The 13067-nt window shown below is 36.1% G+C and overlaps 1 protein-coding gene across 10 annotated transcripts in view; it reads left to right on the top strand.

The window, feature by feature from the left end:
• BOD1L1 (biorientation of chromosomes in cell division 1 like 1) overlaps positions 1 to 12864 on the top strand; it is a 37803-nt gene extending 24939 nt beyond the window's left edge. For 5 of the 10 annotated variants that reach the window (XM_057426809.1, XM_057426807.1, XM_057426805.1 and 2 more), the window contains 10 exons: positions 148 to 232; positions 1217 to 1290; positions 2613 to 2688; positions 2769 to 2803; positions 4758 to 4803; positions 7866 to 7900; positions 8014 to 8098; positions 8549 to 8702; positions 10321 to 10464; positions 11669 to 12864. In XM_057426809.1, the coding sequence (XP_057282792.1) occupies positions 148 to 232; positions 1217 to 1290; positions 2613 to 2688; positions 2769 to 2803; positions 4758 to 4803; positions 7866 to 7900; positions 8014 to 8098; positions 8549 to 8702; positions 10321 to 10464; positions 11669 to 11777 (843 nt within the window). In that variant the 3' untranslated portion in view covers positions 11778 to 12864. Of the gene's footprint in view, positions 1 to 147; positions 233 to 1216; positions 1291 to 2612; positions 2689 to 2768; positions 2804 to 4757; positions 4804 to 7865; positions 7901 to 8013; positions 8099 to 8502; positions 8703 to 10320; positions 10465 to 11668 lie in introns of those variants that run through there. The other 5 variants (XR_008974611.1, XR_008974610.1, XM_057426808.1 and 2 more) reach the window with 4 other exon arrangements.
• The last annotated feature ends 203 nt before the right edge of the window (positions 12865 to 13067 follow it).

Raw genomic sequence — 13067 nt, 5'->3', positions numbered from 1 at the left:
ACAATCTTGATGAATAAAATAATTACTCATGTATTGGGATGTGGTTTGGTTTGCAGGTTTTGGGGTTTGGTTTTTTTTTGTGTAAGTAACTGACAATGACAATTTGTAGTAAGACACTCTTTTCTTTGTTGTTTCAAAATAATCTAGGAAGTTATTTCAGATGATACAGCAGAAGCGTCCAGAGAAATTGATGTAATGCATACACCTCCTAAAAGTACTACGGAAGAAAAAGGTAATGAAACTGGCTGGTTTTGGCAATTTTCTGAACCCATACTGAATGATAATTTCTCTGCATTTGAATGGTTCTGTGAGAAATTAGGAACTTGATCCCAGGAAATACTTGCAGATATTCTCTAGCTGTTGTCTGTTCTAGTACTGCTATCCAATAATGCATTAGTCCCAGTTCCTTTAACAGTGAGAGCAGATCTGATGTTTATTCTATTCTGTCACCACTTCATTATTACTTAAGCATGTGCCTTGGGTAGGAAAGCTAATTGCAGATAAAGTAATGGATAGGGAAATGGCAAAATTCAGGTATGTGACAAGAGCTGTTCCTGACCACAAATAAGATATGCCCTTCCACTTGGGGGGGGGGGGGGGGGGGGGGGGATATATATAGGTATATGTTATATATATATTTTATAATATTATGTATATATGTGTGTGCGTTAATGTATGTGTGTGTGTATATATATACACACACAAATAAATATATTCACCTTCAAAATCAGTCCTGTTTGTTTCTGTAGAGAAAGTAAGCAGGAAAGAGCAAGCAAGTTGTGCTGTTATATTTGACTTATTAATTGCACTAAAATATATAATAAAATGTGGTGTGTCCACGGTGTTAATACTGGCTTCGATATAACTTCAGTCTGCGATGGGCATGTATCAGCTTCCTGTTTTGTGGAATGTGGGAGAAAATTGAATAGTGGACTGTGTTTATCTTACCATTTCATGGCAGGTCATGCTCTTGAGCTTTTGTTTTTGCCTTAAATTAGAAGACCTGTAACTCATCTAGTGTTAGGGAATCGTTCTGGCAGACCAGTGTACTGTTGCTGCAAGGTAAATAGTGTTTATTTCTGGTGGGTGTTTTTAAGGGATTTTGGAATACAGAATGAAATAATGCTTTTAGTGCAGAAGTTGTGGCTTGTACCTCTTTGCATAATAAACCAAAAGCATACAATTTCTCTCTTCTTCTTTTTTTGTATGTATGAAGATGAATTTGTCAGTGAACAGGAAATGTCTGAAAAGGAAAAGCACAATCTGGAATCAAATGAAAATTCTCCAGAGGTGAGTTCTTGTTCACGGTAGCAAACTGAGATAATGCAGGTCCACGCTGAAAATAAATACTTTGCATTTTGTTAACAGCAATATTAAAACTTTGACTAGACCGGCATAGCTGTGAATATTTGTCTTCGGTACTGTAAATTACTGAAGACTCATGAAATTCTGTGTCACAAAGCATAAACTTATAGACTGTAAGATGTCAGTGGCTGATTACCGAAGTAGAATTAAATCCATTCCAACATTTAATAGTACTTATAAATTGTATAGAAAGCAATTCTGTAGAGCTGTCTTGTATAGAAATCATGTTTTCTAAATACCCTGTAGTTAAGATGTGGACAGTTTAGGCACTAGCAAATATGACCTGGCTTTACAAAAATATTATCACTCAACAAACTTCTTCATGTTATCTCTTAAGCCTGTACTTGTGATATTTTACAGTGGTGGCTGTAAACAAATGTCTGAACCCTACAGATAAATTTGTTGCTGACCCCTAGAAATGGACACAGTTCTCATAAGGACGTTGGGTTGTCATTTGGGGTTTGGGTTTTTTTCGCTTCTAATTTGGAAGTGGAAGAAAAGTTAAAGAATAAATTGTTACATTTGTTCCCTCAAAGCTTGGGTTACTAAGATCTGCTGTGGGAGGAGACATCACTAGACTTCAGTAAATGCTGAATGAGGGACTTCATGTTCTTTCCTTGTAAACAAGAGAAAGTCTTGGGATTTTGTGATCCGAACATCTGATCATATTCAGTGCTTAAAGTTATCTTTCAAAGCTTAAACTTGAAAGTAAGGGGCTTTTTTTACTAAAGGCCTTGTTTTTATAGAGAATGTCACTAACCTGTATATTGGGATAGCTAGGATGTTGGCTGTTTAATTGCACTTGCTCAACTCACCTGTTATAAGATGTAGCCTCTGTCATATGCTATTTTGTTAAAGGGTCTCACAAGGTATAAAGTTTGCTGTTCTTGTAAGACTGAAAAGATGTGTTTGTGGGTATATAGAGTAAGCTAGCGGTATTTGTGAGATCAAGTGATAGAGTTGGGGGAAAGGAGGCAGAAGGCACTGTCTTGTCAGGCATGCTTTGTGCCTGAGGCCAGCCATGGAGAATGTGGTATAGCAGAGAGTTGTTTCATTTCTTTTCAGCTCCATCAGTGGATTTCGTAACAGGCAGTGTCTCTTCCTGCCTCATCTATATTTTTCAACTGGCAATCACTACTTCTGCCATTATTCCATTATGAAGTCAGCAGCAGTCTTTGTATTATATTGCTCAAATGCTAAATGACAGTTACAGTAACTAGAATATTTTTGTCCTATACTTTTAATAGGAAAATCAGCCTGTGATAGTGAAACGGAAAAGGGGAAGGCCTCGTAAATACCCTCTTGAAGCTGTACAGCCTGGTGGTAAGTAGTTCGTAATGTCCTTATGTCAGAACAAGGAAAATAATGACATTCAAGTTCTGAATTCATATTTCTTCCCTCAGGTGGGGAGTCAAAAGCTGATATGAGCACTGGGAATGTAAGTGCCTTTATTTTATTTGGGTGCATTTAAACACAGTAATTCAAGAGTCATTTATTTGTTTAACAGTTAACAGTATTTCAGAAGTATCTTATGGAAAACTTGGTAACTGAGTTCAGTCTAAGCAAACAAGGACTATTAATAGTATCTCCTAATATAATTGAACTTTGTAAGTAAAATAGACTATTAAGTTGGAACATAGCAAATAACAGGATCAAATTTAGTACAACATACTTAATACAAATCCAGGTGTTAAAATGGCTTGCAATATACTTGTACACAGGGTGAAATTCTGATTGTCTTTTAATTTGTGCTGAGAGTAATTTTGGCCTGAAGGGAAAGGGTGTGACTTTGTTTCAAAAACGTGACATATTTTCCTATACTGAACCTATCATATAATAGCTCTTAATATCTGTAAAATGAAGTATTGTTTAATGCAGTTTTATTACCTATATTAGCATGTATACAGCTCATTGAAAGGATAGAGATGTGAGTGGTAGTAACTTCAGAGCTCATAAAACATACCTCTTTGTTTTAAAGCTCAGCAGTACTTTTATTTCTTAACCCCTGTTAACTTTTATTTCTTAACCCCTTCACTGCTAAGAAGGTACTCTGTTGGGATTGTTTCTGGAATCCAGTTGGATTACAGCACAGGGTAGTAATGGATTAGCCATATTTGCATTGTATGACTAGTTGATTTATTCTGGTGGAAGGCTTCTCTGTTGGGGATTCCTCTATGTAAGAATCAATGTTACTGCATAGAAAAGAGGTGATTTTAAAAATGAATCTGTAATGGAACTTGAGTGTTCTGTCTGCCTGCCCAGTGACGCATCAGGCATGGCTGTTGGAAGTTTGGGAAGTCACCTAGGCTATAGATAGCAGGAGTTCTCTCTTGTCCCTGCTTGTTCCGTCCCTGCAGCATTTCAGGCAGCCCTTTGAGTCCTGTCCCTTCTGTGGGTCTGGTGGAGCTTTGTTTCACAATTCCTAATCTTTCCTAATCAGTTCTTCCTATCCCTCTTCTCCCCAATATTAATTTAATGAAATGTAATTTGGATTGGTGGGGGGGTTGGGGTTTTTATTTTGTTTTATTCGGAGAAAGGGAGGCTTGTTGGGATTGGTGTTTTGTTTTTTTTAAAGTCCCCCTCAGAAATAGATATACCTTGGCATCCTCAGTACTGGAACAAAATCATCTTGTTCTAGTTAGACTATTTTAAAGCTCTTGTACTTCTCAGTGATGACTGATTGGTGTGTCAGTCAGTTACAGGCTGGCTCCAAGAGGAGCGATATCTGCCCTCCATCTGAGACAGTGGTTCTGTAAGGTGAGATATTATCTTTGTATGACAGTTTCCCCTAGGCTGCTTTGAGAACATGTTGCTACTTCAAAGGAAGTGTAGACATCCCAGTGTAGTTGTTCAGTGATGAAAGCAACTGGATTTTTTGGACTGTCATCATAGGAGGTTATGCAATTATACATGGCTCTTTCTGCATCTGTATAAATGCAATATTCTGGTGATACATAACTCTGCAAATGTATATGTGTCTGTATGTGTCACATAAAGTAACTGCACTAAACTTATTCTTGTATTGCTGATAATTACATTTTCAGAAATGTAGATGATTGAAACTGCTCTGAACTTTGTCTTTTATTGCAGCAGCTATAGTGTCAGTTAGGTTACTGCAGCTGCCATGTTTTCTTTGGTTTATGGGCTGATTTGACCCACTGCAAATTTTGATCATAAATGGAAAAACGCATGCTACTGTTAAGAAACTCAGTGTAAACTTTCTGTATGCTTACTAGAATGATCATGGGTTCTAGATATGCAGATATGTCCTGCTATGAATGGGAACAAGTTTCTGTGTTTATGTAATACAATCCTAGGTTTTTCTGACTTTTCTTTTTTCTTTTTTTTAATTTAAAAAAAAAAACACTAAATTTTTTTGTTTTTAATTTCAGCTGCAGTTTCCTATCTTGGCGAATAGAGTTAAAACACCTCAAACTGGTAAGCAAATGATATCTGCTTTAACAAATAAAATAAATGTGAAAGAAATAGAAAATCATACACATTCTTCATAAGCATCATCTCTGGCAGTCAGTACTATCAGTGTGGAAAAACAAAGCAGTGAAGACTTGTCCCTAATTCCTACTGAGTTTTTAATTGTAAAAATGAGCGGCTTGATAACACTAATTTCAAAGATGCAGCTGCACTGTTAGGTGCTAATTAATGCATTGCAGAATATACTAATAATTATTTTATGTGGATAAGCATATGGCAGAGCTTCAGAGGAAGGTAGGTACCCCATCAGATTGGTTCCCATTTCTGTTTGCTTTCTTTCATACAGCAACTATCAATCACACTTAATACATTAACTGCTTCAAAATTTGGAATTCTGTTCAGTCAGTTGGTTTATCTGTAGATAGGTATCTGAAGAGCTTAGTGATAGTTTGAGGGGATATTTCTTTCCCCTTTCACAACTGCTTTAAGATTTTAGACCATTGCTTAACTTTAGGCAGAAATGTACTTTCAGTGCTTCAAACTGCTATCAAGTGAGATACTTTTCTAGTCCTCTTCCTGTTCAGACATCTGTGATTTGTGAGAGGGCAAACTGTGGTGAATTTTAGGTGGCATAGTCAGTTCTTTGTGTGTATGGAGTCTGAACTGCACTGGTTGAATGTTTAAATGTGTCTGTCTTTATTATGGCCATTCATAAAATAGACTTGAAAATCCATTCAGGAAGCAGACAGACTTGAAAGGCAGGTTAAAAAATGGCTTGTAAACAAATACAAACATTCATGCAACAAATCTGGAAAAAAACAAGTCTTCAAATCTTCTGCAAGTTTCCAAAAGTTCAGGTTTCTGCAGAGAAAATAATCTGGCAGCACTGCACATATGGGCTATTTCCCATTTTCTCAGCATCTGTTAAAATGTCAGCTTTAATCCATATGCTTCAGAATTGTCTCTGGAGAGTTAGCAGTTTGTGTGATGCTTGGTTTCTGTCAACTGCAAAGAGAACAGACAAGAATGTGAGAAAGGTGTAAAAGTGCGTTCTGGTTTGTTTTTTGTTCAAAAGGATGGACACCTGACTGCGTACATAAAGCTTAATTTAGCATGTTAAGTAACATCTAATTTTCCAGGTAAAAGGCTGCTGATGTCACAGCAATTTTAAGAAGAGTGTATAAAGTGGATGAAATGTCTTGTTAAATTTTTCATCATATGTTAGTATTCATGTGAGAAAAGGGGTTGAAAACCCCTGGCAGTGAAAAGAAAACAAAGTGGAATCTCTCTGTGCATTTCACTTATTCTGGTAATTTCTGGATGTTCTGCATAGCCAACCCTTGTTTGCTATGGTGACAGACTTGCATGCAGAGTGGGAAGCAAAGAATTTCTTTTCAGTCAGTACAACTTGTGCAGTTAAGAGACATCTAGCTTCTGAAAGCAGCATCCTCCTATAACACTGACACTGGACTTGAAAATAAAATTGTTTTGCACTAATCAGTGGTTGCTTTTACTACTAAAAGTCAGTAAGATTTTTAGATACTATAGCTTATTATTATTTCTTTATATATTTATCTTTATTTATGTATTATTTATCTTTATTATATTTATCTTGAGGCAAAGGTACTACGTTTTCACAACCTAAAGAAAGAGTTGTGTCTATCAAGAAAGGTGTGTCTTCTAGTTACATATTCTTCAACCAAAAACCTTTTTGCTGCAACTTTGCCAAAACATACTAGAATTTTGTAGTATGTCTTTTGAACACAACGGAAATGTTGGTTATATGTTAGATTTACTTTGTGTAAAATACTTAATACATTTGTCAGTCCTCTTTTGTTGCATTTCTGTATTAAATAGTTAAATATCTGTGTTTTATTTCATTTGCTTTCATGTAAGTTTTTCCCTATGGCCTTAAAAAGGGAACTCCAAAAAGCACGTGTGAAATCAAGAATATCTCTCTGCTCTTTGAGATCTGTTTTTGATCCGTTACATTGATGTTCTTCTATTTATTCTACCAGTCTGATTGGTGATGGGTTTAGAGTTGGTGTCGTCTTGTGTACCTTTCAGAACACAAAAATAGGCAGCAATTTTATGGCAGGGGAAAGAGATATAAAATTTGCTTTCGCTTAAGTTGCTTCTCTCCTTCTATTGCTAAGGATTTTTATCCTTGCAGTGTTGCACATAATTCAGTTTGACAAAGTTCAAAAGCTTTGAAAAATAATCCCTTTGTTATCAGAGTTAGTAAAGGTAGAAGTGGGAGGCATCTACTGTGGAGAGAGATCAGGTTGAAACGTGGATCATAGGGGTTATAAATGCATTTTCACATGCACAGGCCAGTCTTTAAGAAGCACTGAACTGGAAGTAGGAAGTACTTCAGCAGCAAAAGTCATGCTTAATAATTTGCATAGGAGGTATTAAACAGGATTTAAAGATTGTCCTTTTGAGCTACAGCCATCTTGGTGCTTCACTACAGGAGTAGTTAAGTACTAGACACATTGCCTGGAGGTACCATGTTCTTGGAAACTTTTGGACTTGAACAAGATCTTGAGCAGTATGATCAGATCTATTAATTTAGCCATGCTTTGAACAGGAGGTTGGACTAGATGAACTCCAGGACCTCCTTCCAAACTAAAATTTTCTGTGATTAATAACAATCATAGAATGGTTAGGGTTGGAAAGGGCCTTAAGATCATCTAGTTCCAACCCCCCTGCCACGGGCAGGGACACCTCACACTAGGCCATGTTGCCCAAGGCTCTGTTCAGCCTGGCCTTGAACACTGCCAGGGCTGGAGCATTTGCCACTTCTTTGGGCAGCCTATGCCAGTGTCTCACACAAGTTAAAAGGGGTAAGTCACTTTTGCTTTTCCATTAAAACAAAACAGCATATGCCACAAAGCAATAAATGTCAGCCATATAAAGCCTTACTACAAAAAAATAAAACATAAAATTAATCATTGTCCCAGTCTCTGTTATATAGCAAAATACAACAAAGCCATGTTCTAAATTAGATAAAAGCATTAAATGTTCTGTGATGTTTACATGAAGTTTTGTTCTTTCCTTCCTTTTAGGTACAGACATATCTAATAAGAAAGAAACAACAAATGTAAGTGTACTCTTCTTAATTTGTATGTTTATAAGCAGCATGTAGGGAAAAATGTCTGTCTTCTATTTAAATTAAACTGTTCTTGCCTTACGTGCTTCCTTTTATCTTTTCAGGAAGAGGAAGCTGAGAAAGCAGAAATGATTGTGCGTAAAAGGGGAAGAAAGCCCAGGCGTTCTCTGGTTCCATCAGAGGAATCTGGTAAAGGAAAAAAAAGAAACTGTGCTATTCCTAACAGAATGAGAGGATATTACTGTGCCTTTCTGTTTACTAATAGCAACAAGATAAGCTTTACTCAATTTTCCTTTCTTTAGGAAAAAGCATTCAGTTACATCTAGTGTAAATATTATGTAAATATGTGTAAATTGCTGTAATTTCATGTCAGAATTACTACATCCCAGATCTTCTATAAAGCCTCATGAATTTTCTATGAATTCTGGCTATGAGCTGCATAAGTAAACTCTGGTGAATGTGTTAGCAAGGTTAAGTCAAACAAGTGTGAATTAAAAATGCTGAAGCATAAAGGAAATGGAAAAGTACTTATTTAAAGTGGGATTTGTGAATAGAATACCTTTTCTAAACTAAGCATCCATATCCTTTTGGAGGACTTCTGGAAAATTATAGCACATGTGTAAAATTTTACATGGACAGAAACACCGGAGCCTGAAAGAAAACGTCGGAAATTAACATCTTCTGAAGATGAACTTAAAGAGCAGGAGGAAGGAGAGGAAGAAGATGGTGAGGAAGATGATGAAGCACATTCCGGGGCCACAACAAGATCAGCCACAAGATTAGAAGCTCAAAGGTAACTGTCTGTGTGTAGAGACCAAAGTAGCAAGCTTTTTCTGCATTGTTCTCAGTTGTTGTGGGGGTGTTCAGAGGGTTTGTTTGTTGCTTACCTCTTCTTAAGTTGATGAGAGCTTCCCAAGTAATTTTGATTAGATTTCTAGTACCGCTCTTCTAGGTATGAAGAGACAAAAGGGTCGTTGGAAGATGTTAGGTGCTCAGTAGACAGACTTAGATATGTCAGTAGGTAAGAATTGATCCTGTTGTCAGTCTTAATCCTAGTGATGTCTTGAAAGTTGAGCCTGAGGACACTTAGTTCTGATAGGTTAAAAGAGACTTCTGACTTGACTCCAAATCACCATTTCATTTTTGGAGTTGGAACAAGGTGGAAAATATAATTATCCAGGTCCATTTGTTTTTCCAAGTATTATCCAAGTTAAAAACATGAATCTACAGTATTAGAGGATTTAATTTCTAGTAAGTGATCTGAATGCTCCTTGTACTGCAAAAGATCAGTGTGGTAGCAAGAGTTTTGTTTTCAAGAAGCTGTTTTTCATCTCCCTTAGCGTAACTGCCTTTCTTTAGGATATTTGTTGTGGAAGCGTAGATCAGTATCAGCTTTGAGAGGTTCTAATTCATATTTCTGCTTTCCAGAAGAGGACTCCAGGCTTTTTTTTTTATGTTCCCAGTGTACGTTCACCGGACTTACTTCATACCTAATGATATCATAATATATGTTGGCTGTGGGGCTTATTTGAATCACTATCCACAGCATGCTCTTGAATTCATAATTTCAGAGCTAAATCAGAAAGTACTTAAGTAGTCTTCATTTAAATAAAAACTGTGAAGGTTTACTACTGCCAATTAGTAAGCAACAGTTTTGCTTTGGTAAAGGCAAAGGGACTTCCTTTAGTCTCATGTAAAAGTTTAGATATTAGTGTTTTCATTCTGATTGCTTGTGGAAACATCAACCTTTTTATTTATAGATTTGTTTGGATTTTACCTCAGATTTCTAGTACTGTTTTTTTCTAATGAAGCATCTCAAGGTGCTGCAAACAATCTGCATTCTATAAGCAGCATTTGGGAATAATTCTGTGGAAGGGTCTACATCTTAATCTTCAGCATTGCTGGGTTATCAGTTTTTCTGACTTAAGTAACCTGTTTTGCTAACTATGAAGTTGATCTCCAGTAACGAGTTCTTCATACTGCTGAACTGGTGGATGCTGAAGTTAATGAGTTTGTCTTTTACACTCGATAAGCAGGTTCTCTTTGCTGCTGCTGCCGTTGCTGCTTTTGTTTTAAGACTAGCACTTCAAGCTATTTTTTTTAAATACGGATAATTATGTACCAGAATTATTGCAGTTTGCAACTAGGTTTTTTATTTAGTTAAATATTGTCTGTGAAGTAGCCTTTTGATGCTACATTTGTTACAAAAATGCATGTTCAGTGTTGCAGTTTGTCATCTCAAAGCATTGCACATGGTTTGGGCTTTTCTTTTCCCTGTTTCTTTTGGCAACTTTGATCTACTTGTTACAAATACTGTGCAATCTATATTTTCTGCACTTGGAATGCAAAAAGAAATTGACTTAGTAAAAGTATTTTGTTATATATACATTCATCATTCTTTTGTATTACAGAAAGCAGCCCAGCAAGCCAACCACACGTGCAACTTCTAAAAGCAGCAGTCCAAGTTCAGTTTCTCCTAAAACCCGACAGAACCTAGCAGCAAAAAAAAGATCTCCAAGTGACTCAAAAGTGAATAAATCTCCTTTGTTGACACAGTAAGTATTGAAGTTGAATCCTCTTACATTACTTATTTTGGAAGCCACTACATTGATCCTTTCTTTATATGTAATGTACTCCTTCAGAAAGCTGAACAGCAGTATAGTTTTGCTCTGTTCTGTTATTTTGAGATGCATAAAAGCTTTTAAAGGATTTTCTTCTGTTTACGTCTTTTTCTTGCTTTCTTTAACATTCAAAAGACTTAGATTATTTTTTTTCTTCTTTCATCCTCAGAAACCTCTTGGGAGAATCTTAAAATGCTGTTATGCAGCGTTTTAACTTGAGCTGTGATTCTTTCCTGAATGGGAGGAAGAGCAGCTGTAGTTGAGGTTAAAGCAACATATGATGACATGATTCTGGCTTCAGAGGTCTTTCTAAGATCAGCTGATAAAAGACTCTGAGAGTCTTTGTATCAGGTTTTGAAAATATTTCCCTTTCCCTCTTTTCCCCTTTTTAAAGTTGAGATCACAGTGTAAAATCCCAGGGGAGTAATAAGTGTGATGCATGGTTGCTATTCATCTTGTAGTTTACCTGTAAAATGGGTTATATGCCAAATACATTTAGCTGTCATCCACTCTGAAGTGTGACAATGTCTTCAAACTGAACCTCAGGAACATGTGTATCGTGCAGTCACTGATCAACTGTCACAGTTAACCTCATGTTAATTACTTTGCATGGTTATGAATAGCCAAGAGTTTAAGCCACATTTACAACTGATTGCAGCTGAAATGTGGTGGGCTTATATATGGATGCTTAAATAGAGATGTGATGTATGGATGCTTAAGTATATACGTGATATTTGCCCTTTACTCCCCCTTGTGTATGCAAGACTTAAGCCACTATTGCTATTATCTTTGTGAGACAGGGTTACAAGAGAATGTATTTCATTATATTCCATTATAATCCACAAGTCTTTCCAAAAGAAAGTGGAGGAAGGAGGAGAGCTCCTTCTACACCCAGAGCACTCTCCAACATAAAGAATTAGTACCAGTATCTTGCTAAGATACGATGCAGATGTGCAAGGTCTCCCTGTGGTCTCTGCTGGTATATAATGTCTTAGTAGTAAACTTTTAAGTAACATGTACTCGTCATTCATCAGAGGCGGACAGTTAAGTTCTGTCCTCCAAACACCATTTTGCCTAACTACCCTTTCTGTTTTACAGGTCCTACCATTGTTTAAATAATTATTAATATGTTTTCCAGGTTAAAGGCGCAGTCCAACAAGCGTAAAAGGGAAGACAGCCCGACAGTGGTACGGAGAAAAAGCCAGCAGAAAACAGAGGAGACGCCGGTGAAGAAAGCAAAACGATAATTTTTACCAGCTAGTACTGCTCATGGAAGAGTCAAAAAAAAAACATCTGTGCTTCTATTTTTTTTAAAGCAAAGGGATTTGCACGTGCTTGTTTCAAAGCTCTAAGTTAATCAATGCAGTACTTTTAAGTTACATTTTAAACAGCTTTATAAACTATTGTTTATACAGAATATTATGTACATTTATTTCAGATGAAAAATAAGTTTACTTTGTATCTGAATGAAAAACAAAGTAGTTATATATTTTATCACTGACTTGGAAGGTTGGAGTTTCCCAATGTGACATGCTAATGCAGATGCTTCCAACTCATGAGGCACCCCTGGGCCTACTAATACACTTTGTACATAAACTTGTAAAAATAGGTTGTATTTTACTCTGTGTATGAATCTAATCGACGATGAACATTTTATTTATTATATGGAAAGCATTGGTCTGTAAACTTTAGTATATACCTTAGGTTTTTTTAATTATATATTTTACATTCTATGCAGACGTTGGTAGGAAACTTCCCCTCCACTCCCCCAGGCTGTCTAGAACCTGAAGGTCTGTCAAATCTGCTCAGACAGTTGGTAAAGTATTTTTCTCGCATGCATTAAAGTGTAGTTTAGCATAGTGAAAGGGACCGGGCTCCTTTCTGTTCACACTTGTGACAAAGTATAAAATTTAAAATGTAATCTGAACTAGATTATATTTTTACTTGTGAATTTACTACCAACTGCAAGAAATGGAATAGTATTAGGTTAGGTTCATCCAGTCAGCCAACACTACCCTGAAATGAAACAGTTTTATTTTGCAACTAAACACCTGTTCTTTCAGTATTTGTCTTTTTCAACAAAGAGGGACCCATTGAAATCAAATGTCACTTCTTAACTGTAGAGCGTCAGCATTTTATGTTACATTTTATACACAGGTATTAAAAAGAAAAACCTGGTATTATTGCCAGAATCTTTTTTTAATGTATATTAACTCTGGTAAGAGCAAATGTTCAAGTGAAATTGTATATAAAGTTAAACTTTTCTTATGATCAAATGTGTCTCTTGTTATGATGTGATGAGTTGCCAAACAATCTGAGATTATTTTAAGTGTTCTGTTGATATTCTGGTTTATAATTAAAAAGGATTCTAGGGGGTTGGGGGTTTACTTTTTTTTTCTTTTTTTTTCTTTTATTTTACTTATTTTTTGGTGAATTTTTTTTGAACTTGTAAGGCAGATGTTTCCGTCAGATATTCTGCTTGGTTTCTTACTGAGATTTTTATATAAAAACTATAAAATGTTTGCCGAAAAAAACCT

The sequence above is a fragment of the Pezoporus wallicus genome, unplaced genomic scaffold (genome assembly GCF_028554395.1).
Source record: "Pezoporus wallicus isolate ANWC-B61680 ecotype Strahan unplaced genomic scaffold, APGP_CSIRO_Pwel_v1 scaffold_13239, whole genome shotgun sequence".
Classification (NCBI taxonomy): domain Eukaryota; kingdom Metazoa; phylum Chordata; class Aves; order Psittaciformes; family Psittacidae; genus Pezoporus; species Pezoporus wallicus.
Note: the sequence above shows the minus strand (reverse complement) of the source record. Positions and strands in the feature narration are given on the sequence as shown.